Source organism: Cyprinodon tularosa, unplaced genomic scaffold (genome assembly GCF_016077235.1).
Source record: "Cyprinodon tularosa strain WSP-4 unplaced genomic scaffold, ASM1607723v1 ctg143, whole genome shotgun sequence".
NCBI classification, from domain to species: domain Eukaryota; kingdom Metazoa; phylum Chordata; class Actinopteri; order Cyprinodontiformes; family Cyprinodontidae; genus Cyprinodon; species Cyprinodon tularosa.
The window spans coordinates 16,154-40,947 of NW_024038254.1; the positions used below are offsets into that span (position 1 = coordinate 16,154).

General features: G+C 38.6%; 4 protein-coding genes and 1 non-coding gene across 6 annotated transcripts; 2 read left to right on the plus strand and 3 right to left on the minus strand.

The window, feature by feature from the left end:
* Nucleotides 1-316: 316 nt before the first annotated feature.
* Nucleotides 317-3,158, minus strand: sod2 (superoxide dismutase 2, mitochondrial). The gene is made up of 5 exons (XM_038278649.1): nucleotides 2,998-3,158; nucleotides 2,197-2,402; nucleotides 1,935-2,051; nucleotides 981-1,160; nucleotides 317-896 (listed from the first exon to the last, which is right to left on the minus strand). The coding sequence occupies exons 1-5, from the start codon at nucleotides 3,024-3,026 to the stop codon at nucleotides 751-753; spliced, it is 678 nt and encodes a 225-aa protein (XP_038134577.1). The 5' UTR covers nucleotides 3,027-3,158; the 3' UTR covers nucleotides 317-750.
* An 859-nt stretch (nucleotides 3,159-4,017) lies between these two features.
* LOC119779121 (WT1 associated protein) lies at nucleotides 4,018-10,315 on the plus strand. Of its 2 annotated transcripts, none has more exons than XM_038278652.1 (8): nucleotides 4,018-4,232; nucleotides 4,685-4,817; nucleotides 4,926-4,981; nucleotides 5,072-5,130; nucleotides 5,232-5,359; nucleotides 6,242-6,420; nucleotides 8,877-9,031; nucleotides 9,112-10,315. In XM_038278652.1, exons 2-8 carry the CDS (start codon nucleotides 4,788-4,790, stop codon nucleotides 9,768-9,770), a joined length of 1,266 nt encoding a protein of 421 aa, XP_038134580.1. In that variant the 5' UTR covers nucleotides 4,018-4,232; nucleotides 4,685-4,787; the 3' UTR covers nucleotides 9,771-10,315. The 2 variants fall into 2 exon arrangements, with proteins under 2 accessions (XP_038134580.1, XP_038134579.1); XM_038278651.1 differs by having other exon boundaries at nucleotides 4,019-4,232; nucleotides 4,782-4,817.
* A 743-nt stretch (nucleotides 10,316-11,058) lies between these two features.
* Nucleotides 11,059-18,257, plus strand: acat2 (acetyl-CoA acetyltransferase 2). Its single transcript, XM_038278653.1, has 9 exons — nucleotides 11,059-11,216; nucleotides 12,234-12,368; nucleotides 12,488-12,669; nucleotides 13,198-13,315; nucleotides 13,411-13,554; nucleotides 13,636-13,758; nucleotides 13,835-13,989; nucleotides 14,078-14,188; nucleotides 17,623-18,257. Exons 1-9 carry the CDS (start codon nucleotides 11,168-11,170, stop codon nucleotides 17,791-17,793), a joined length of 1,188 nt encoding a protein of 395 aa, XP_038134581.1. The 5' UTR covers nucleotides 11,059-11,167; the 3' UTR covers nucleotides 17,794-18,257.
* tcp1 (t-complex 1) lies at nucleotides 18,248-24,438 on the minus strand. The gene is made up of 12 exons (XM_038278650.1): nucleotides 24,288-24,438; nucleotides 23,741-23,826; nucleotides 23,522-23,650; nucleotides 22,004-22,101; nucleotides 21,811-21,921; nucleotides 21,519-21,700; nucleotides 21,120-21,246; nucleotides 20,654-20,829; nucleotides 20,432-20,555; nucleotides 19,957-20,149; nucleotides 19,715-19,878; nucleotides 18,248-18,644 (listed from the first exon to the last, which is right to left on the minus strand). Exons 1-12 carry the CDS (start codon nucleotides 24,358-24,360, stop codon nucleotides 18,431-18,433), a joined length of 1,677 nt encoding a protein of 558 aa, XP_038134578.1. The 5' UTR covers nucleotides 24,361-24,438; the 3' UTR covers nucleotides 18,248-18,430.
* Nucleotides 23,904-24,041, minus strand: LOC119779177. The gene has a single exon (XR_005280191.1). It is a non-coding gene; the product is annotated as a small nucleolar RNA SNORA29 (small nucleolar RNA).
* Nucleotides 24,439-24,794: the final 356 nt, after the last annotated feature.

Consider the following 24,794-nt stretch of genomic DNA (forward strand, 5'->3'; position numbering starts at 1 on the left):
GAAAATGCACAACTAAAAAAACCATAGGAAATTACTTTGCTAATCTTATTAAGGCAGCCTGTCTGTCTGGGGCGTTGAGTTCGACAGATTTCCCTTAACAGAGGTAAACCAGTCTGCTTCAGGAAAGTCAAAGATGGCTAAAAACAAAAAACAAAACAAAAATGAAACTCATGTAGCAGAATAATTAATCAGAATAAAGTTAAGATTACCTGTCTTCAGATTTCAGTATCCGTTCCAATTTGTTTACTTAAATGCTGGATCAGCTACTAAAATGTCCAGGAAATAACAGCCCTCAGAATAGCCATACAGAAACACATTTCAAGCTTTTACAACTGAAATATTACTTTATTATATTACATCAAAAACATGGACAGTCATTACATTGTAGGATCCTTGTGTTAGACAAAGATGTTCCTCTGAGTATACAACCCCTAGGCACCATTTACATGGGTGTGAATAACAAAAGACAGCTTCTATGTCCAATGAGGACCATTTATTGTGCGCTTCGACAAGTCTGGGGGTTTGTATTTGCAGACGTCTTGGCTTTTCGCTTTGATTTTAACATGTCTTTTCTTATTTAAAGGATGAATTGTTTTAAACAGCAAAACACATTGGATTTACTTTTTCCATTAATGCTACAACCAATCTCTGAGTTAAAACCGAGTGTTTGAATGTCAGGGCTGTTTATTTGAGGCAATTATTTGCATCTACCGTTTGATCCAGATATTGATACAAGGTGCTGTGATTCCTCTACTTTTTGGCAACCTGCAATCGCTCGTGGACATTCTCCCAGTTGATCACATTCCAGATAGCCTTCACATAATCAGGGCGCACGTTCTTGTACTGGAGATAGTAGGCATGTTCCCAGACATCAATGCCAAGGAGAGGGATGAGCCCTAAGGGATAAACAAAGTTTACATAACGATACCCAAAAGGTGGATATTGGCTGTCCCATTTTTTGAAAGCCAATTCAAACCAACCTGTTGTCCCCTGCAGGGGATCCTGGTTAGCACAAGCAGCAATCCGAAGTCGCCCGCTGTCCTTGTCATAACCAAGCCATCCCCAGCCTGAGCCCTGTACTGCAACGGTAACAGCCGCCATCTTCTCCTTTAACTTCTGGAAGGAGCCAAAGTCCCGTTTGATGGCCTCCATTAGCTCCCCTGGACAACATCAAACAGATTGGTTTTACTTTACAGCCATAACATCAGGAAAAAGAAACGCGTATTACCAACTTGCAGACTAAAAATTAGCTGCTAGGAATGAGTGACCTCCATAGGCTTCATATTTAGGATTGTGTGCACAAACAAGGAATTTTCCTGCCTTGTGTATTGATCAGCGCAATTGCATTGAGCAATAATACAAATATAAAATATATAAATGTTAGAGGAAATGAAAGTAAAAAAATAGCATGTGTACAAATGTGTTATATATTTTATTTAAACAAAATTAAGGCAAGTTTTTAGAGTAAATATGCACATTTTGTTTAATAGTACAGGGGCCGACTACAGGGACTGTAAGGCATCAGATCGACAGCCTGGGGGGATAAAAACTCACTGCAGCAGACTTTCCCTTTAAAGTTTCAACAGTTTGTCTGCACGATGTATATAGTTTGCAAGTTGTCAGAAACGCTTTGGCTGACTCCAGAAGACATGCACTAGATAAAGGGAAGGTCAGGCCCAATTTAAAAAGTGTCTAAGCTAGCCAAAAACTGCTGTGATTGCCCCCTAAGCTGTGAACTAGTAGATGTGGTTTCCCTGGATAATTCAGGACAGATATGTCTTTAAAAAAATGCAACCATTCTAATCATCACTCTTCCACAAACAGTCTGACTTGATAGCTTCACATTTAATGATCACTTCTGTTTGTTTGTTTTGGAAAAATATAAAAACTGTATAATAAAATTTTAAAAACAGAATAGTTTGTTTTTTTCTCACCTTGAGGCTCACCTCCACCATTTGGGGAGAGATTTGTCCAAAAGATAGTGTGGTTAACGTGACCTCCTCCATTAAACTTCAAAGCAGGCTGAAGTGCAACTTGTGCAGTCACATCTCCTAAAATAATTCACACACACAGATGGATCAATGTCAAAATATAAGACATTGAGATAAAGAGATTCCCAAACCATCCAAAGCATAAAAAAAAAAAAACTATGTCAGAAGAGACTTCAATCAAACTAATACATGTGACTGTCTTTACCCTTTGCAAGAGCCTCTTGATATTTCTCCTCTGTAACATTAAGGTTGTTAACATATGTGGCGTGATGCTTGCTGTGGTGAAGCTGCATAATCTCTGCACTGATATGAGGCTCCAAGGCTCCATAGTCGTAGGTCAGATCAGGGAGTGTGTGCTTCTGCCTTGATGCAGCTATCAGATTTATGCTTTGGCTGAGGCTGGCAGCACACCTGGAAAGAAACAGAGGGAAGTGAACATGTTTAGATAAAACCTTTAATGCAGTCACTTTAAAAATGGACGCTTATATTTACCTGGGATTAATATGACAGATCAGGATAAATGAGATGTACAAGCAAAATGACACATGGTTCAATATTTTAATTGGGGAAAAAAAAATCCCACACTCAGAGGTTTACATTTTACTCTGTTAACCATAAATTAAACAGAGTAACCACAGATTGCATAATTAGTACGAGTGTATGCATGTAACCCATCTTCCCTGTCATATTAGGTAAATATCTAACAGCTAAAACAACATGTGGCTTCAGTTGTACCATTTATTTTGTATTAATATTCAAAATAGTATACATTTGCACCGAAACAGTACAGCACAAACACAAATTAGGCGAAACATTCTTATATTCTTCATAAAACATCATAATGAGTTGAAATTCTTGCCCAGAACTTGATGAGCTAGCCGTTAGCTCTCAACAAGCAACTGTTACAAGTTAGCATTTACTCCGTTAGCAAGAAGTAGCTCTCCCGTTCTTTCTGCAGCTTAAACCGTCTTAATCCTTGCTACTTCTAAGCAGCTGACAATCTTACCTGCGTATTTTCCCAACTCTACACAGCATGTTTCCTCTGGTTCTTTAGCAGCACACAGCAGATTGGTGAATAATTGCAATTGCCCTTGAAATGTGCAACTTCAAGTTGACAGTCCAGGGGACCGTACCATTATAGATAGGACAGGGGGGTTCGTGAGGTACGCAGGACTTATATAAGCCTCCACAGGGGACAGCTAATACCATGGAGGAGAAGCATACTACGAGCTATAAACTAAAGTAAAGATTGTTTTTATTATTATTACGTCCAATCAATTTTAAATTTGCAACCGTTTTGAAATAAATATCGAGTCGTTTTTCTATAGCCTTGATTGAATGGGTTGTATCATGGGAGTGTTAGAGGTTTTATTGGTTGTTCTAAACCTGAGCAGAGGTCGAAATTTTAAATGTATTTACATTTTGAAAGGATTTATGAGCTACAGTAAACAAACAAGAATCATATATAAGAAAAATGAAATACGCAGAAGTGAAATGGAACAGTTCCTTCTCTACGTCACAAGTTATATCAGAGATTGTATATAACAAGTATGATGAATCACTTATAAATAAATAAATTATTAAAGCTTTTCTTTAAAAAAAATAATTTGGAAGACTGATATTTAATTTATAAGCAATACATGTGCATTTAGAAAGAAAGAAGTCTAAAATAAACGTAACATTGTTAAGTCCTCAGGGAACGCTGCTGAAAACGTAAAGGATTGTGATTTTTTTTTATCTGTGGGATTTCTGTTATAATGTTCAGTTTAAGCAAACGCGTTGTTCAGAGTTAGAATGCTTAATAACCCAGAAAAAAAAAGTTAAATCTGAAGAAGCTTTAACAAATATAATGTACAACCCAGTTTGTAAAGAATATGTATACAGATACATCTTAATATCAGCAACCAAACGTTGTTGTTATTTTCATCTGTGTAATAAATCTTTACAAGGTAGGAGTTTAACTCTCTGAAATAGAGGATATTCATTTTAGAGAGGAGTGAGACATCCTCTTTTATAGTCCCTCTTTGGTATTGCTCCGCAGCGGCCGGAGTGCAACCCAGCAGCAGCTCGTGAGAGCCATTCTGTTCTGTTCAGCTCTCGTTGAGGATGAAAGTACAGACACCGAAGCGTGACTGAAACTTGTAAATTTCTTTTGCGAAACTTAACGCATCTCTAATACTTGGACCACGGAGAACTAGTAAAGCAGAGCGTTTCCCGGGAACATCGAAAGGAACGGGCCTGGTGAGTGTTTTTTTTTTTGATGGCGTTAGGCCTGGCAGCCGCAGCCAAGAGCCCGCTAGTTTCAGGAAAAGAAGCGTAAGGGAGGGAGTCATTTCCTTCAGCGCCATTTTGTGATAACAAGGAGTCGAACTGGATCCAATAATTAAACATAACCCAAAAGGCCTTTGCAGTAGACCTAATTGTTAAACTGCTGTTGTTCTTGAAAGTGTTTAAGGTTCAACGGGTTGATACATGTGACTTATAGTCAGCAGTTAACCTTGGTTAGCGTATTCCCCGTGTGTCGCTGTTAACAACTGCCGCTATTGAACAGTTGGCCGAACAGCGTTTAGGAGCTGGCTATGTTAACTTTTAGATGATCGAAATATTGAACAGTGATGCACCATCATATATCGATTACGTATCTCCGAGTGTGCTAAAACAGTGCCATGTCTGTCAAACATGTCACATTGTAGCGGGTTGCCAGCAACCGGCCCTTGGCAACGGAGAAGATGATGCAGTGACTTGAAGCTGCGGTTGCTGATCGGTTTTCTCTCATTTCTTTACCTCTAGCTCACAATGACCAACGAGGAGCCTCTTCCCAAAAAGGTTAATTTCTGTTCGTTGTGTTATAAAGATAACATACATTGTAAATCCCATTGTTTCTTAAATGTGTACAAAATAATTTGACCTGTCTGTTTATTTTATTCCTCACAGGTTCGCCTGAGTGAATCTGACATGAAGACCTTGACCAGAGAAGAGCTTTGTGCAAGGTATCACTGTCAATGCAAGCTGGTGTTTTTTTTCTTTTTCTTTTCTTAAAGCCTCTCACTAATGATTAAAAATGCTTTGTTATTGTACAGGTGGAAGCAACACGATGCATATGTCCAGGTCTTGGAGGCAAAATATGCAGAGCTCTGTTGTACGTGCATTTGTTTAGTTTTTTTACGCATTATATCATTATTTTTGATGAGTGGAAGAAAAAAAAACCTAATGATGTATTTTTCCCCCCCCCTCTTGTAGCCAATGATGTGCCAGGACTGAAAGAGTCTGAGGAAAAGCTCAAGCAGCAGCAGCAGGAATCTGCACGCAGGGAGAACATCTTAGTGATGCGACTTGCCACCAAGGAGCAGGAAATGCAAGAGTGCACAGTAAGTATCAGCTTGAAATTAATTTAAATTTGATTGCCCTTTGGGTGATGGCTGATCGTGTTTTTCAAAGAATCGATGCTGATGATTTCATTTGTGATGCATCGAGTCACTAAAAATATTAACTTTTCACAGAAGACTGATTAAAGAAATATCAAAGTCATTTTACTTTTTGAATGCAAGGCCTGCTTGTTGAGAAAGGCACTGGATATTTCTGTAGTAAATGGCGATTTAAAATATTGATCAACTTGATTCTCAACAATATAGGTGCAAACATATGTTGTGCAGGCTGCCTTATTTTTGTTTTGTTTGTTTGTTTGTTTGTTTGTTTTTTTCACTCCGGACAAATGTCATGCTATATTTATTCAGGTTTATCAAAAATGGGCCACCAGCTAATTAATGTGAAGGCAGCTTTTCCTTTTGCCAGGCCAGAGCTTATTACTGTTTAGAGATTTATTTATTTATTTAGATTTAGGATGCAGTTTCAATTTATCGTGAAGATGATCCGAATTTTCAAATCGGAGAGAGAGAAAAAAAAACTTGGCTGTGTTGAAAATGATCTTTCTGTTAGAACTGGAACATCAGCCTTTGCATAATTTAACTCACAAAGAACAGCTTGGGTGCAATATTATTTGCAATGACATATATAGAAAATAAAAATTCATTTGGCTGCAATGTCATTAGCCCTGATGCTGACACCTTTAGATCATAATGTGCCGTAGAAGCGTTGGAATACTTTAACAAAACAAGAGTGAGAAAAATAGTCATTTCTTTGCAAACACCATCATCGTCTTCGGTTTTATGTTTTGAGTGACTGCTGAATTAAATGAGAGAAAATGTATATTCATTTATCTGTGACTAAAATGTATTTATCACCCTCTGCAGACCCAGATTCAGTACCTCAAGCAAGTCCAGCAGCCGAGTGTGGCCCAGCTGCGGTCGTCCATGGTGGATCCAGCCATCAACTTGTTTTTCCTCAAAATGAAGGCTGAACTGGAACAGACTAAAGACAAACTGGAGCAGGCCCAAAATGAACTGAGTGCCTGGAAATTTACACCTGATAGGTAAAGACAATCAAAATAACTCCCCCCTTCAAACAAAAAGTCAAGACTTCCTCACGCCCCCCACCCTCACTCTCACTGCAGGCATGCAGGAACAATGGTGGGGCGGAAGGCTGACAAAATGCTGTACTCGTCACAAGACTCAGACTTTACAGAAAGCCAGTCACTGCAAAAAAAAAAAAAAAAAAAAAAAAAAACTGCTTTTGTTCTCTTGTACTGTGCCAGCTACATTTCACATAAGCTAAAGAGGAAAGACAGTATGGTCAGGTGACACTTGTGTTTCAGCTCTCTTCCCTCACCGTCCGAGGGCCTGAAGGAGTCCGGACTGTTCCGAAGAGGTGGTCGCTCACTGCCCGCACAGGATGATCCCTTCCCGACCCCTCAGCTCAAAACCAGACAGTTCACATTTAAAATAAGGGGCATATGGGGGAGGTCATGTCAGGCGGGGAGCATCCCTAGCCTAAAACATGAATTGAACATTTTAAAGAAAACTTCCATACTTGGTTTTGTAAAGACATTTAACAGTGGACCACATCACACAAATACCTGATAGCCTTTCTGTGAAATGTAAAGACTTTTGGACAGTCTAGATACATTCCATTCATATGAGGAAAGTCACTAGGATTAAAAGTAAGACTTCTGGGGAAGAGACACTAGAACTGATATAAGACTGTGAGCGGAGCCAGATCCTCGGTCCACAAAGGGACTATGGTTAAGGCATGAAGGTCCATTCGCCCACACGGGCCGCTACACGGTAGAGTTTATTTAAATGTTTTATTTTGTGAATTGTTTATTTTCCTTGCTATTTAATTTGATCTCTCATTTCTTTATAGCAAACACAGCAGTGTGTGTTGAAACCAAGAGGCGCGATTGGTCTTCATCATTTACTCTTGTGTAAATTTTCAGATCAGGTGTTCAGAAACACGCCTCTGTAGGTGTTCTAAGTCCTGTTGTCAAACTGTCAGTGCAAATGTCCTGCAGGATGCATGTTCTCAGTTAAAGCGGGTGTATTGTTTTGTATTGTGTACTCTTGTGCTTAACAAAATATTTTCCTCCACAGCTTAGAAAATAACTGTCTTCAACATGTGGCTCAGGTATTTTAACTTGTGTTTATGGAGTGAAGCTATCATACCATTTTCTTTTCAGACTTAAAAAGGGACTTTACTAAAAGCAGGGCTTGAATTAGAGCTGCACAACTGGTTTTCAGTCACAACCAACTTTGCATTTTTAAGGTGTGCAATAGTTACTGAGAACTGCTTCAATGCTGCATTTGATAGGGAGATTTATATTTATTCTAACCAGTTGGATTAACATTTGATATAGATTTAATTAGCCTAAATGTCACAACTCAGGGATAGTGGTTTGTTGATTATTGTGATGGGGGGAAAAATGCTGGTAATTAGCAGTTAGGATCAGTTTAGTAATATTCATCAGTTGTATTGCATGTTCTTGAATTTCTAATTTTAATGCAGCTCTTGGTTAAAGTTGGCAGTGTATTTTTAATAATATGAAGAAAAACAAGAACATTTCAGTTAATGCACTCAGGTTTTGATGTAAAATATATAATTCTAGATTTATTATTCATTAGGAATAAGTCTTTGGTGTTTTATCTAAATGTTTATCATTGGATAAAGTTGTTACTCTATTTCTTATTCCTGTTTACAATACAAAAGGCATATAAGTGTTAAAGCTTATGCAGTAATATGACTTTAGATAACTGGTGCAGTTATCATTAAGGTGTTTTTAACAAAAGGTCACAACTGAATCTATAACATTCTACTTCTCATTGATCTGTTGTTGGACCGACGTCTGGCTGGTTGATTGTGATGTTAACATTTTTATTGTTTTGCCTCAAAGTAAATTCTCCACAGAATCTGTGCAACACTTTTCTGTGCACATTTTCTGTCTAGTATCGATTTATTTAAAGGTTTAGTGTTTTGTGTGGATATAATGCCCTGTGACATTGCTCTAATGACTGCTAAAGCAGTTCCAGTTATGTTGGAAGGGTATAATATTTAAAAGCCACTGTTCTCTTACTTGCCTTGTAAAATGTTGATCTTTGATCCATGTGTATCATGGTAAGTTCAGGTAGACTCTAACAGGTCACTGAAATAGTTCTTTATTATTCTTTCTTTGTTCTTTTTTAAATGTTATTTTTTTTTAAGTATTTAGATCAGGGAGTCTTTTTTTTCTTTTCTTTTTTTCTACTGATTTTAAGTTCAGACCATTTTACCAAAATGGTTCTCATGGATATGTATTCCAAATCAAATTTTCCATTCATGTTTACTATTTCAAAGGCGGCAGATTTGAAATACTAGGGTTGATTAGTGATGTGGTTTTTGAGAGACTGAGGAGTTTCTGTTTAATTCCAGGCAGAGGGAACAAGTCATCAGTGTCTGCCTGCCTTTTATCTTTGTCTCCTTGTTCACTGTGTGATGTGAGACTTGTTTCCCTTGCAGCCAGACAGGGAAGAAACTGATGGCCAAATGTCGGATGCTGATTCAGGAAAACCAGGAGTTGGGCCGGCAGCTATCCCAGGGACGAATCGCCCAGCTGGAGGCTGAGCTGGCCTTACAGAAGAAGTACAGCGAAGAACTCAAGAGCAGTCAAGATGGTAAGAGAAAGTAACATCTCTCTATCTGTTTGGTCTATTTTGCGTTGAAATGAATTCAGTTTTTGTATCGTCACTTCCAGAGCTAAATGACTTCATCATCCAGCTTGATGAGGAGGTAGAAGGGATGCAGAGCACCATCCTTGTCCTGCAGCAACAGTTGAAAGAATCCCGCCAGCTGCTCGCTCAATCTCAGGGCACATCAGCTGGAGCAGGCCCCAGTAGGACTTCACCCACTGCTTCCAGCTCATCTGCAGAACCCTCTACTCAGCCAGAACAGGCCGGCGCTTCATCTGAACAAGGAGGCAAAGACTACGGGAGGGTCTCCAATGGTCCAAGAAACAGTAGCTCGTCCCAAAGGAGTGAGACCACTACACCTAGCCTGTACAGAGAGGTCAGCAGTGCCGAAGAAGACTTTCCAATGTCCCCTGTGGCCTCCAGCCCCGGTGACACAGAGACCAAACGTCCCAACCACTCAGAGGAGGCGCCAGGAAGTCAAACTGTCTCCGGTAGAGCTGGAGGACCTGCCGGATTCAGGAGTCAGCTAAGCGCAGGGTATGAGAGCGTGGACTCTCCAACTGGCAGCGAGACATCATTCACTCAACACTCGAATGACACAGACTCCACCACCGATCCCAACGAGGACAAGGCTGCCCTGGTGACCAAGGGCACCAGGACTGCAGGGTCACGTCATGCCCAGAACGGCCTGGACTCCAACACAAGTGATGGTGCAGTTTTGTAATGTACTTTAATGTGTTCTATATTTTTTTTCTTTTTTTTATACAGTATAAAACAAGGCAGCAAATTCATAGTCTGTAACGCAGCTCCGTTGTCCAAGAAAGTTTTCCACCGTTGTCCCTTTGCCTGTTGTGATGCCTTTGTCACATTTGTGTTGCTTAATGGGGATGTAAACAGGATTGATGTTAGATTTAAATTGCGTGGGTGTATGATTTCAGACTATTACATTTCACTGTTTATTTGAGCACAGCTATACTGTTAAGCTGTTAACACTGAAATCAGGCCGTCTGGTGTTGTAACGCGTCAAGTCAGTAAAAATCACTAAATTCCACTAGGTTCTCAATACTCAAGGAGTGCATTTTAAGATGTTGGCCTGTGTTTTTTTTTTTTTCTTTTGTTTTTTTTAGAACAGTTTTTATTTTCATTGGCAAAAAAAAAATCTGTTTTGAGAGTTCTGTTAAAATGTAAGTAGTTTATATGCGATGTCCATATTATTCTTCAGCCCTTTTCATGTACTGACCAAATTCAAAATAAAGATTTTTAATACTATAGAGTGAAACCAATTATTAACAACCAGTGAACTAGAATCAAAGTTTTCAAAGTATAAACTAATGATAGGAAATGGAAATAAGAATAATGAACTGATATGAAAGAAGTAGAGAAGTACATTTTTATTTTTTTTATGTTCCTTTTTAAAAGAATTACATTAGATATTTAGAGCTCAGATTTTTGTGTAGTTAGAAATAATACTTATTTTTTTCTAAATATATGACAGATTGTGATTTTCATTTTATTGCCACAAATGATTGTCAATAAGGATGCAAATAATAAATCAATGGATGTTTGATATCCCCTTTAGTTTACATATTAAATGTATTGATTAATATTTTTCAAACTCTATTTTGGGGGAGATAATTTTTTTTGTATTTGATTTCTTGTACTATGAAATAATTAAACCCTTACTTGGGTTACCTTGGTAACCTACAGACCAATTAATGATATGTATTAGCCCCGCCTTTTGAATACATAAATACAGTAGTTTTAAGACCTTATAAAACTGTTTCTCTAGCAGCAAAATCTAAATCTATTCTATAGAAATATTTCTATTTTGGCATATTTTTAATTTTAAAACATTTCTTTCGTATTGTTTTTTGCATGCTAATCAACGAATTGAGATTATAAAAAAAAAAAGGGAAAATGTTGACCTCTTTATTGCATTTCTCGTTTTGCAAACCTTTGAGTGCTTATCGTCCTCCTAAACAGAAGGGGGCGCTATTATTTCCTTGGGTTCCATCTGTACACCCCCTATTTAAACGTCCATGCAGTGTCAACAGAGCTGTGTGTTAGTGGACAGGAATAGAAAGAAGCAAGGACTTCAGCTTCAGACCGGCGTCTTTCAGGATGAACACCGAACCTGTTGTTATCGTTTCTGCCGCTCGGACTCCAATAGGTAAATCCCGAACACCTTTAAGTGCCAGAATCATGTAGTAAAGCAAGACTTTCATACACTGTAACTATTCATTTGTTACATTTTAACATCATGCTGCTGCTTAACAAGCTGTACAAATATTCTAACTATTTATTGAGATTTCGGGTTATATAATATGTACATTTTTATACTGAATGCTGTATGGATAAAGTTATTCCTTTGACATGTATTAATTAAACAACTGGTTCTGTCCTCCACATAAACGCGCAGGGTTCCTGGTGAATTTTGATTGGTTGGCTTTTGATCTTCAAGTAATCCTAGACATTTCATTGGCTGATAGCCGTAGTGCGATTCAACACGAGCCTACTCCTATTGGCTACTGAATAAATGACGTGAGGCGACATCCAGTTTGGCGTTTTTTCCAGATTCCTCATTCAATTATTTGTAACTGCATACTGTTAGATAAAAGTGGTTTATGGAATTAAAATCAATTAGCGACTGTATTTTTTTTTAAAAGGTTATAAGCATGGCTTTCCTGAGTGGAAACTGGCATATATATATATATATATATATATATATATATATATATATATATATATATATATATATATATATATATATATATATACCTGGATCTTTAATCATGATTAATTGGATTTAGAGACTAAACCAAGCAGATGAAATTTGTATTTAAAAAACTCCAAACAGAAAGAAAAACAGGTTGTTCAAAAATATATTGTTTAAACCCCCTTTATGTTTTTTAATTTTAGTATTCTTACTGATACATCAACAATTAGGAAGCAATGTAACACCAATATGTCAGAGTGTAAAGATAGATAAAATGTAATTCCCTAATATAACAGTTCCAAAAGTGAGTGAACACAGACACAGCATGAGTCCATTATCAGAAACGGCAACACAGGGAACATTTTGTCTCTAAGACTGATACAAAACATGTCTGTGTCAAAAGATTTTTTTTTGTATTAAACTGAAAATAGATCTAAAATAGAAAACATTGTAACAAATTGTCTCATACAGGCTGCCTGAGTGGCGCTCTGTCCACCCTGACTCTGAGTGACCTGTGCTCGCCAGTGATAAAGGATGTTCTAAAGCGGGCTGAGGTGAAACCAAATGAGGTCTCTGAGGTTATCATTGGACATGTCCTCACAGCAGGTAAATGTTAATCCATTTATATTTTTAAAGGTTATTGTGTAACAGGTTATACTCTTTTTTTTTATCTCTACTTATCTTGCTGTATTGTTTCCCACATTAATATAAACCTTCTCTTTTAGGTCAAGGGCAGAACCCAGCCCGTCAGGCCAGTGTTGCAGCTGGTATCCCATACTCTGTCCCTGCCTGGAGCTGTCAGATGGTGTGTGGTTCTGGGCTCAAAGCTGTGTGTCTGGGAGCTCAGTCCATCCAGGCTGGAGAGTCCTCTGTGGTAGTAGCAGGGGGTATGGAGAGCATGAGCAGGGTTGGTAACACGAAAAAAGTTGTGGAGAAAAATAAATGTACAGACCCTTTAAATCGTTTTTACCCTTTACACTTCTAAAGGTTTCTCATATTAGCATCATTACACTTAGAATAAACAACATAAAGTCATGCACATTTGGAGAAAAAAATATCTTTTAGAGCATCCATTCAATACGGAGCTAGATCTGATTTAGTTTTCCATTTTTGAGAATTTGAACTAAACTCTGAGATGTCCAGAACTCGGGCTACTGCTTTATAAACTACCTCTGTGGAGAAACTGTGTCACTTGATTTTATTTAGTGGTATTATAATAAAGATTTGCTTTTCTTGGTGAATTTTAAAGACATTTTACAAACACAGACTGTTTCATCTTTTTTTACCTTGATACACTCCTCTGTTTTTCACATAAACTACAACAAAATACAGTACATTTTTAATTGTGACTAACATGAAGAAATGTGAAAAACTTTAAGTGGGTTTGAATCTTTGTGCGAGGATAAAACCAATGGCCTCCTTTGTCTATACTCAGGCTCCTCACACTCTGCAAATGAGAGCAGGAGTGAAGATGGGCGACGTTTCACTGCAGGACTCTATGGTTGCCGATGGCTTGACGGATGCCTTCCACAGCTACCACATGGGAATCACAGGTATTATTCTCTGCAGTAGTTAAACCTCTCTGTTTTTTTTTGTTTTTTCTTTGTTATACTGATGAATTTTGACATTGATCATTGTTCCATCTTAGCTGAAAATGTTGCAAAGCAGTGGGCAATCAGCCGAGAGCAGCAGGACGTTTTTGCTGTCAGTTCTCAAAACAAAACGGAGGCTGCGCAGAAGGCGGGACATTTTGATCAGGAGATTGTCCCCATCACAGTGCCATCCAGAAAGGGTAAAGGACTTCTTCAGTCTCTTAGTGACAAATTTGCCTCTTTAATTATCTTTAAATAACAAATCCTGCTCTCCCCTTCAGGTCCCGTTGAGGTGAAAACGGACGAGTTCCCTCGACATGGAAGCAACATTGCCAGCATGTCCAAACTCAGGCCATGCTTCGTTAAGGACAGCAGTGGCACCGTCACAGCTGGAAACGCTTCAGGTTCCACTCACTAATGAACCATCAACAAGATGGGTTCCTTTTTTACACATGGATTAAAATAATACTATTTAAACAGGAATAAATGACGGAGCTGCAGCTACTGTTTTGATGAGCCAATCAGAGGCTGCGAGGCGGGGAGTAAAACCCATGGCTAAAATTGTCTCGTGGGCTCAGGTAGGCCTTGACCCGTCTGTCATGGGCACCGGGCCAATACCAGCTATCAGGAAAGCGGTGAGATATCAGAGCGCTAAATCATATTGAGTCTTTTTTTTTTCATTATGCAACTTCTACAGTCCAAGTTACTCTTTCTCCCCTTTAGGTGGAGAAAGCAGGCTGGCAGCTGGATCAGGTTGATTTATATGAAATCAATGAAGCTTTTGCTGCACAGTCCCTTGCTGTGATTAAGGAGCTCGGCTTAAAGGAGGACAAGGTAACAGGCTAAAGTTTTATGTCACAATGGTTTGCTTTTTACAACCATCTTGTGATTTCTTATAAAATGATTCCTGGTATTCAGCATTCAGAATACATATATGATAGTGTGTAGGATCAACATGTGGAAATAAGGATTTATGAGTTTATATGTATTGATGAACCTTTTATAGCTCTATTTCTAACCTGTTTTTTTTTTTTTACATATTTAAGGTCTAGAAAGAAATTGCGGTTTTACAATGTGGCGTTAAAACAATATCCTTCACTATCAAATGACAAATGCAATATTCTGTATTTATGGAACATGAAGAAAAAGCTTGTAGTTTGTTGTCTAATTATAAATAATAAAAATTTTTGCATTAAAATCTATGTATACACTAGATAAATATAGACAGAAGGGCTCTTTAAATTAGCTGCTGTTGCGTGTTGTCCTTGAAGGAACATTCCTCCCTGAACAGTACCAAACAGATTGACAATACTGTTTCATGTTTGATGTACTTTACAATCCTTCTGTGGACTGGAGTATCATTAGAGCATCTAGTAGGTCTACAGGTGCTGGTCATAAAATTAGAATATCATGAAAAAGTAGATTGATTTCAGTAATTCCATTTAAAAAGTGAAACTTGTATATTATATTCATACATTACATACAAACTCATATATTTCAGATGTTTATTTTGTTTAATTTTGATGATTACAAATGACAACAAATGAAAATCTCAAATTCATCATATCAGAAAATTAGAATATTACTGAAGACCAATAAAAACAAAGGATTTATAGAAATGTTGGCCAACTGAAAAGTATGAACATGAAAAGTATGAGCATGTACAGCACTCAGTATTTAGTTGGGCCTCCTTTGGCCTGTATTACTGCAGCAATGCCGCGTGGCATGGAGTCGATCAGTCTGTGGCACTGCTCAGGTGTTATGATAGCCCAGGTTGCTCTAATAGTGGCTTTTAGCTCTTCTGAATTGTTGGGTCTGGTGTATTGCATCTTCTTCTTCACAATACCCCATAGATTTTCTATGGGGTTAAGGTCAGGAGAGTTTGCTGGCCAATTAAGAACAGGGATACCATGGTCCTTCAACCAGGTACTGGTAGCTTTGGCACTGTGTGCAGGTGCCAAGTCCTGTTGGAAAATGAAATCTGCATCTCCAAAAAGTTGGTCAGCTGCAGGAAGCATGAAGTGCTCTAAAACTTCCTGGTATGTGGCTGCGTTGACCCTGGACCTCAGAAAACACAATGGACCAACACCAGCAGATGACATGGCACCCCAAACCATCACTGACTGTGGAAACTTTACACTGGACTTCAAGCAACGTGGATGAAGTGCCTCTCTTCTTTTCCTCCAGACTCTGGGACCTTGATTTCCAAAGGAAATGCAAAATTTACTTTCATCAGAGAACATGACTTTGGACCACTCACCAGCAGTCCAGTCCTGTTTCTCTTTAGCCCAGGCAAGACGCTTCTGACGCTGTCTGTGGTTCAAGAGTGGCTTGACACAAGGAATGCGACAGCAGAAACCCATGTCTTTCATACGTCTGTGTGTGGTGGTTCTTGAAGCACTCACTCCAGCTGCAGTCCACTCTTTGTGAATCTCCCCCACATTTTTGAATGGGTTTTGTTTCACAATCCTCTCCAGGGTGCGGTTATCTCTCTTGCTTGTACACTTTTTTCAACCACATCTTTTCCTTCCCTTCGCCTCTCTATTAATGTGCTTGGACACTGAGCTCTGTGAACAGCCAGCCTCTTTAGCGATGACCTTTTGTGTCTTGCCCTCCTTGTGCAAGGTGTCGATGGTCGTCTTTTGGACAACTGTCAAGTCAGCAGTCTTCCCCATGATTGTGTAGCCTATAGAACTAGACTGAAAGACCATTTAAAGGCTTTTGCAGGTGGTTTGAGTTAATTAGCTGATTAGAGTGTGGCACCAGGGGCCATCAATTTTGAACCTTTTCACAATATTCTAATTTTCTGATATGATGAATTTGAGATTTTCATTTGTTGTCATTTGTAATCATCAAAATTAAACAAAATAAACATCTGAAATATATGAGTTTGTATGTAATGTATGAATATAATATACAAGTTTCACTTTTTAAATGGAATTACTGAAATCAATCTACTTTTTCATGATATTCTAATTTTATGACCAGCACCTGTACTCTAGGAATATGCAACTCTGCTCTCATTACTGGCTATATGAAATTTTCTTGGTTTTAGCATAAAATACATTATTATGCATATAATGCAATCACATCGTTCTAAACCTTAAAGACCAATTGTTTGTCTTCCTGGTTTGCAATACGTATTTATCCTGCAGTCTTTAGTGAGTGAAATAAGTATTTGAACACCCTGCTATTTTGCAAGTTCTCACACTTAGAAATAAGGAGGGGTCTGAAATTGACATCGAAGTTGCATGTCCACTGTGAGAGACACAATCTAAGGTAAAAAAAAAAAAAAAAAAATCCACAAATCACAATGTATGATACAGATTCACACCTGTATCATACACCGGTATTTGAACACCTGAGAAAATTAATGTTAATATTTGGTACAGTAGAGTAGCCTTTGTTTGCAATTCCAGAGGTCAAATGTTGCCTGTAGTTTTTCAACAGGTTTGCACACACTACAGGAGGGATTTTGACCCATTCCTCTCTACTACTCTGGATCATCCAAATGGTCATTAGCAGGCCTTGACATATGCTCGTTTAAGCAGGGGATCTACCATGCCATGCAGATATCACACTCAGTGAATTACCAACAGTAATATTGGAAACAGTGGTCCAGGCTCTTTTCAGGTCATTGACCAGCTCCTCCCGTGTAGTTGGAGGCTGATTTTTTGCCTCTCTTAGGATCACAGAGACCCCAAGAGGTGAGATCTTGCATGGAGCCCAGTCCGAGGGAGATTGTCATGTTTAGCTTCGTCCATTTTCCGATGATTGCTCCAACAATTACCAGCCTTGTGGAGGTGAACAATTTTGTCTTTGGGCAGCTCTTTGATCTTGGCCATGTTAGTAGTTGGATTCTTACCGATTGTATGGGGTGGACAAGTGTCTATGCAGCGAACGACTTCAAGCAGGTGCATCTAATTTAGGATAATAAATGGAGGTGGACCTTTTGAAGGACAACTAACGGGTCTTTGAAGGTCAGAATTCTAGCTGATAGACTGGTGTTCAAATACCTTTTTGCAGCTGTATCACACGCAGTTAAAAAATCATAATGATTTCAGGATTGTTTTTTTTTTTTTTTTAAGATTATGTCTGTCACAGTGGACATGCACCTACGAAGACAATTTCAAACCCCTCCATGATTTCTAAGTGGGAGAACTTGCAAAATAGCAGGATGTTCAAATCCATATTTTCTTAACCATCTCTAAATGTTTGTCCTTCAAAGAAGTTCTGGCATTTTTTTTTTTTTTTTCCCCGTTCCACAGGTGAATGTGAGCGGTGGGGCTATTTCTTTGGGCCATCCTATTGGCATGTCTGGTTGCCGAGTCCTGGTGACTTTACTACATGCTTTAAACAGGACTGGAGGCAGGAAGGGTGTGGCCTCACTTTGCATTGGAGGAGGGATGGGTGTTGCCATGTGTGTGGAAAGGGTTTGAAACATCAACCTAATTAATCTTAATTGCACTTGATTTAAGTTTGCTAACAATTAAGGGATAATGAAATGTTTACACTGTTAAGTAAAATCTAAAAATGCCAGAGTAACCTCCCTAAAAGCTATCATCACTGTGAATATTAATTTCTGTCTTAACTAGCAAGTACATCATTAATCCATTATGCAGGCAAAAAGTGCTAAATTATCTTTAGGCAACAGAAAACATTATGTTTAGCTTTCAAAACAAAGCTGTCTTGCATTGATGTTTAAAATGTTAAAGTTTTGTTTTAAGCATTTATTAGCAAGGTTTACATTCCAATATGTACTTGTGTGATGAAAACATCTTGCAGGGAAAATTAAATCATAAGAGCCATATTTAACCACATTCTTTAATCTAGTGCTTTCCTGAAAATGTTTAAGCTTTACTGTAATTGCAGCTAATAATGAATAAACACTCATTTACAACCACTGAAGCTTTATTTTTGTCTGAAACAAAACAGTCACTAACAGTTCCTTTGGAATAATGAACCTCATAAGTGATGGGAGTGAGAGAAATGCAGAATGCATGGCCTATGCTAGCGGCCACGAAGAGCTCAGAAACATAAATACAGGCAGTAAACCTACAGTGACCGGCAAAGATTTCAACCTTCTAGAGATCCAGATTCTACAGCATCTCTATAGGACTTTCCGCCTTCTTTTGGCTCTGGGAACAGTTTGATGAGGTCGTCGATACGCAGGATGGTGATGGCAGCCTCAGTGGCAAACTTCAGGCTTTTTGTCTTGACCATGGTGGGTTCATACACTCCAGCCTGACGGTTGTCCCTTGGTTTGCCGTTCACCAAGTCCAGGCCGATCCTACAGAATTATAGACAAGATTATCTTAACGTAAATCCGCAACAATAGAAAATCTATTCAATAAAAACTACATTATTCTACACATGTCAACACTAATGTTTCATTTTTCATGGTTTTGTAAATACATACAAGCCTCCTCAGCACAATGAGGACCACTGTGAGCAACATCACATGTGCAAATTGAGGGAAAATTTATATATCATAGCAAGTTACGTGGCTTATAAAAATATTATTACAGCAGCAATTTCCATTAGTTTACTTTTAAGTTAAACAACTCTGCCACTTAAAATGGAAAAATAAACAAAAACAACTTTTTGTACATAAGATGTGTAGCATGCCGAGTCAAGCTTTGGTCAGATTCAGGGTCCTGTTCTAGCCGAAATTAGACTTAAAACCTTTTGGGCATACGTTTTTGTTCACATCAAGGCATTCACATTCTGCACAATGAAATATGTGCTGAAGCTTGTTTTATAGTATAATTCCTTGTACTTCTTTGTCTCTCCCTGTAACTCTATACCGGTTTTTGCATGAGTATAAATTAAATAGCTAAAGCATTTAATGATTAAAAACCATAAATAAAAACACAATGTTACTAGAATGTGAACAAATCTGACTTAAATGTATCTTTTTTCCAAATCTATGCTTCTCCAACTGTCCAAATATGCCTCTTTAAGAACTTTCTGGATGCTGCTTAGGTTTATGCTTCATTAAATTAAATCCTCTTTCACAATCAGTACTGGGCGCTTAAATGTAGTGTAAATATCCACCATCTGTGAGATCTGCTCCAGTTCCTCAAATATAAGCGCTGCAGAAACCATATCTGAGAATGTTAATTGACCTTTGTTTACATTTTTGCTTCATCATGTCCCTGAATTCAGCCTAAAATAAAGAACAGTGTCCTAAACTGTGTGCTTGTTGGATATCAGAGCTGTTACAAACTAGTGAATTTCATAGGTCTGGAAGCCTAGAATGGTAAATAATTTGGGTCAGTACATTTTATACCTATGCAAACTGTAGGGACCCTGCATTCAGCCGGTTAGGTTCTGCACCCCATCAAATACTAAACTCACCATTTCAGGTTCTTGCGCTCAGGGTTGACCTGAGCTTCATTATGGAAAGCCCTCAGCTTGGCCACCAGGTCTGTGGAGTCCTGGGCTGCATTCACAGCCAGAGTCTTGGGTATGATGAGAAGAGACCTTGCAAACTCAGCAATGGCCAGCTGCTCTCTGGAACCCTAAAAACAAATTATGTTTAAAACTTTGATTTACTCTCTCTAAAGGAAGCCTTACACATGAAGATTTTATAAACCTACCATGCTGGTAGCATAGTTTTCCAGGTAAATTGACAGTGCTGCCTCGACAGCGCCCCCTCCTGGTACAACAGACTTAGACTCAAGGACCCGCTTGACCACGCAGAGAGCATCATGCACTGAACGCTCCATTTCGTCACACATGAAGTCGTTAGCTCCACGCAAAATGATGGAGGCTGATGTGCGTGCTTTTGTACTAATGGAGAGAAAACAGCATCGATAGTAAAAAGGATATCCTTTCCTTCCCAGCTAAAAATTAGAATCTTCTAATTTTTATATCATTTTAACAAATTAACAAAATATAACATCAGTACGGAATAATTTGTATCATAAAAGTACAACTCTAAATGTGTATACAAATATTTACTTATCAAGTTTTCAAAAAACACCTCAGATCAATGTAAAGGTTTAACTTTTTACTAATTAGTGCCATTTTAAACCACAGCCCAGAGCTATGTGAGACTGCAGCAGTTCTTACTTCTTGATCAGGATGAGCTCATCATCGCAAATTCTCTCCTGGACAACCTCCTCAGCCTGGCCGAGCATAGTGGCTTCAAATGTTTCTTCTCCTTCCAGATTGGAGAGGGAGGGGCAGACGGTGGCTAAAATACACGCAAAAAAAAAAAAAAAAGTCAAATTTTATTGTTTCTTCTTCATTTAAGGACATCAACACAAACAGGACAAAATGCTCTATTCCTACCTCCTGTTGCTTTTGCGATGCGTTTAAGGTCCCTCTTGAGAACCCGCCTCACTGCCATGGCTCCACTATCCACAAAGTACTTCAGACACATATCATCAATGCCCCCAGTGGTCAGTACAACATTAGCTCCAGCTGCCAAAATTTTCTGAATCCTCTCTTTGGTGATGTCAGATTCCCTAAACCAAACAAAATACACAAATTAACATCCAAATATTCCTACAGGGAACCCAGAGCAGAGAGAAGGTGGAATTTAACAATATAAAACAAGAAAACTAGGGTTCTTAAATTGTGTCCAGCTCAAAGTAGTGGTCCTGCAGCTTAGAGAGAAGCTGCAGCCTTGACTTGTGGCAGATAATATTTTCTCCCACGCGTATCACTGTAAGAACTATTGCAATAGTACCACAGCAAAATAAAATGGGATTATTCTTTAAGGCAAGGAAACACAGGCGTATGATCCATAACCTACCGCTGCCTGATCTGGTCGAGTTTTTCTGGGTCATTGATGATGACCTGGACTCCCATCTTCATCTTGGTTTTCTGTAGGCTGAAGTCTAGACAGGCTATCTTAGCATTTACAATACGCTTCACCATTTCTGTTGGAATAAAATATAAACATTCAACAGCAGAAAAAAAAAAAAAAAAAAAGTATATTTTTATGTATGTTGGTGATTGGCTTCAGATTTTTTTGTGTGGTTTTAAAAAAGAATCACAGTAAACAATCCCACTGTGACTTTTTTTAAGTTTAAAAGCGGTTTACTTTCTCCCACGCGTATCACTGCATACACCACTAACAAAGATATAGCAGTAAAATAATGGGAGTTTAATGAAACTGCGTATATTCCAGATGAGTCAGAAAGATGCGTACCTTGTGAACCAACTGTGCAGTTGACTGCATATCCATTGACCAGGAAGCTTTCTTTCTGGCTGCGGCCATGAGCCTTCAACACATTGACAGAGTTGATGGGGTATTTGGCCACTCCTTTGCCATCAACAAACTTAACAGCCATGGCAGCATCAACTACTATGTTAGCGAAGAATTCTGAATCACTAAGGGCCCCCAGTCAAGGAACATAGAGGACATTGAATTGGTTTCCACATTCAGACTACAGTCAAACATCAGAACATAGTTTAAAATAACGATAAAATAATCAGGATACACTCCAATGATTTTGGAAGACATGGAGGTTTTCGCTGCGTTGATTAAGCACTCTCTTCCCAGATCATCTGTCCCAATAGTCAAATTTTCATTGATGTAACGCACCGCCTCTCTGGAAGATCAAAAATAAGAATTTTTAAAGATCATCCTGATTTGCATTCAAGAAAGTCTCAATCATGATTTGCTTGTCTTACTTGCAGGCCAAACGGTATCCACTGATGACAGAAGTTGGGTGAATCCTCTGCTTAACCAGCTCATCCGCACTTTTGAGCAGCTCAGCAGCAATGATTACCTTTACAAAAGAAAAAAAAAAAGTTCACATTTCTAGACCTTAATTTCAAATTTTAACTCCTGCATCTACTTTTAAAAAATAAACGGCAGACAAAGGCTGAAAATGTGTTGTAAATCTCAAAACTCTAAATCATTTCACAGACTCTGCATCACACTGACAACCATAACACTGCATATTTGCACCATATATATTTAATGCTCTGAACTCCCATATCAATGTGTTTTTTGCACCATGTTTTTCCTCCCACACCGTTTACATTTTATCACTACTGCATTTTATGGAATGGAAATGTCATGCAAGCTGTACAAAACAAAATTTCATTTTGTACACACTGTGTATACAAAATTACTATTGATGTTGTCTAAGCCACTTTCAAAATTTTGCCAATATTCCAGACTGACTGACCTTCATTTTAAAAGCAATGATGGCCACCCTTTTATTCTTTACTTAGCTGCTTTTTTCGTGCGATAATACAAATTCAAACAGTCTATTCAGTAGGACTATCAGCTGTGTATCCACCAGACTTCTGCACAACATAACTGATGGTCCCAACCCCATTTATAAGGCAAGCAGGGGGCACCTGTGAAGTGAAAACCATTTCAGGTGACTACCTTTTGAAGCTCATCAAGACAATGCAATTCAATTTCAATTCAATTATTTTTTTTTTTTATAGCACCAATTCACAACACATTTCATTTCAAAGCACTATACAGTTCACCAGACCATCCAGTCAAATTGATTAAAAGTTTTCCAACTAAGGAAAACCAGTTGATTGCATCGACTCATTGACTCGAATGCAGTTCCTCACACTAAGCATGCTTGTAGCGACAGCGATGAGGAAAAACTCCTTTTTAACAGGAAGAAACCTCCAACAGAACCAGGCTCAGTGTGAGCGGCCATCTGCTGAGGCCGACTGGGGTTCAAGGGGACAGAAGCAAAGATACAAAAAGCAGCTGCAAAAGGCGGCCCCTTCCAGGAAACACACAGCCAGGCAGACGAGCTCCGAGCCAACTCCAATGTCATAGGATGAAGAGAGCACATCCAGCCAGTCACAGTCAGAGAAACACGACTACACTGGAAAAACAGGCAGATCTCTAACATCTATAAACAAAGCTGCAGCAACAATGCCAAGAGTGTGCAAAGCAGTTATCAAAGCAAAAGGTGGCTACTTTGAAGCACCTAGAGTATTAGAAATATTTTCATTTGCTTTACACTTTTTTGTGAATTAATGTAGGCTATAATTATATAATTACATGTGTTCACTCATAGTTTTGATGCCTTCAGAGTGAATCTACAGTTTTCATATCCATGAAAATAAATAATACTCTTTGAATGAGAAGGTGTGTCCAAACTTTTGGTCTGTACTTGCATAAGTTGAGATATGCGTTTGCCTAGGGTTGATAAAAGAAAAAACACTCACCACAGAGGTAGTTCCATCTCCAACCTCCTTGTCCTGCAGGTCAGCCAATTCACAGAGGACCTTGGCAGCAGGATGCTCTACCTCCAGCAGCTTCAGGATGGTAGCACCGTCGTTGGTGATGGTTACGTCCTGTTAGGATGACCAATACTGATAAGAAACCAATCCTGATTTCTACTTGAATACCTTCTTAAAATGTGGAGAAAAGAAAATGACACAGACCCCTATGTCGTCCACCAACATCTTGTCAAGGCCCACCGGTCCGAGGGAGCTCTTGACGATGTTGGCGATGGATGAAGCAGCCATGACTATGAAAAAAAAACAAAAGCAGTTATTCCCGCTACCTCTTGAACGTAATGCCTACTTTAATAAAGAGCCACGAATTATGTAATTGTTCTGTCAGTTTATTCGGTGGGGTGCACAAGCAGCTAGCCACACCTTCAGATCACGACAGTGTTTCTCTACCCCATTAGCATAGCCCTCCATTCATTAAACAGTGAGTGGAAGGTACTAAAATGGGGATGCACAACTGTTGTTTAAACTAAAATTGTCACAAGCTGATGTATATAAAAAGACTGTAATGACAATACAGGACATCGACAGTTTTGAAGAATAGGACGGAACAAAGCACTGAGATTAGCTATAAAGTTAGTTAGCATTAGCCGCCGCACGTGTGTCGTCTAAAGAAGCTGAGTTCATACTCCGCTTCCTTGTAATACATTAACACGGTTTTTTATTTACTAAAAAAATGATATGCACCACAACCTACCATTCTGAGTGCGAACAGACTCGCCAGTAGTTCTCTGGCCGAGCACGTTTAACGGACCATCTAACATCGACATTTTGGACCGCTGCTCCACCGAGAAGAAAGGGAAGCGCTGCCGCAGTGCTTTGTGGGTAAACTGTTAGTGGCCAGAAGGTTCGAGAAGAAAATTTGTCAAAAAAACATTCTTATAGTACAATATGAGGGCCTTTAATAAATAAAAGTAGTCTACCCGTCATTATTTACATGTAATTTGGGTTCATTTAGCAGGTTTGGGTAATGAGAGTAGAACGATATAGCGTGATTACATCTTTTAACTACATTTCCCAGAATCCAACTTGCTTACTTGGAGATTTCAGTGCCGTCATTTTTACTATCAGGCCCAAATTAGCGCCTCCTGTTGATATTGTTCAGGAGCAATCGTGGAACGAATCCCTCAAAACATCACAATTCATAGCATTAGAACCTTTTTATATTTCAGGTACTTTACAAAGAAGGAACAATGCAAAGACA

What these genes read in the sequence shown, in the direction of transcription:
- sod2 (XM_038278649.1), bottom strand. Translation starts at nt 3,026, where the DNA reads ATGCTGTGTAGAGTTGGGAAAATACGCAG. An exon ending in TCAAGAGGCTCTTGCAAAGG is followed by an intron (nt 2,052 to 2,196) that starts GTAAAGACAGTC and finishes GAATTATTTTAG; the next exon opens with GAGATGTGACTGCACAAGTT. An exon ending in TCCCCTGCAGGGGACAACAG is followed by an intron (nt 897 to 980) that starts GTTGGTTTGAAT and finishes TTTATCCCTTAG; the next exon opens with GGCTCATCCCTCTCCTTGGC.
- tcp1 (XM_038278650.1), bottom strand. Translation starts at nt 24,360, where the DNA reads ATGTCGATGTTAGATGGTCCGTTAAACGTGCTCGGCCAGAGAACTACT. An exon ending in CATCGCAAAAGCAACAGGAG is followed by an intron (nt 20,556 to 20,653) that starts GTAGGAATAGAG and finishes CGTGTATTTTAG; the next exon opens with CCACCGTCTGCCCCTCCCTC. An exon ending in GAGCGCAAGAACCTGAAATG is followed by an intron (nt 18,645 to 19,714) that starts GTGAGTTTAGTA and finishes ATAATTCTGTAG; the next exon opens with GATCGGCCTGGACTTGGTGA.
- acat2 (XM_038278653.1), top strand. Translation starts at nt 11,168, where the DNA reads ATGAACACCGAACCTGTTGTTATCGTTTCTGCCGCTCGGACTCCAATA. An exon ending in TGGACATGTCCTCACAGCAG is followed by an intron (nt 12,369 to 12,487) that starts GTAAATGTTAAT and finishes CTTCTCTTTTAG; the next exon opens with GTCAAGGGCAGAACCCAGCC. An exon ending in GTATGGAGAGCATGAGCAGG is followed by an intron (nt 12,670 to 13,197) that starts GTTGGTAACACG and finishes GTCTATACTCAG; the next exon opens with GCTCCTCACACTCTGCAAAT.
- LOC119779121 (XM_038278652.1), top strand. Translation starts at nt 4,788, where the DNA reads ATGACCAACGAGGAGCCTCTTCCCAAAAAG. An exon ending in AGGAGCCTCTTCCCAAAAAG is followed by an intron (nt 4,818 to 4,925) that starts GTTAATTTCTGT and finishes TATTCCTCACAG; the next exon opens with GTTCGCCTGAGTGAATCTGA. An exon ending in AGAGAAGAGCTTTGTGCAAG is followed by an intron (nt 4,982 to 5,071) that starts GTATCACTGTCA and finishes GTTATTGTACAG; the next exon opens with GTGGAAGCAACACGATGCAT.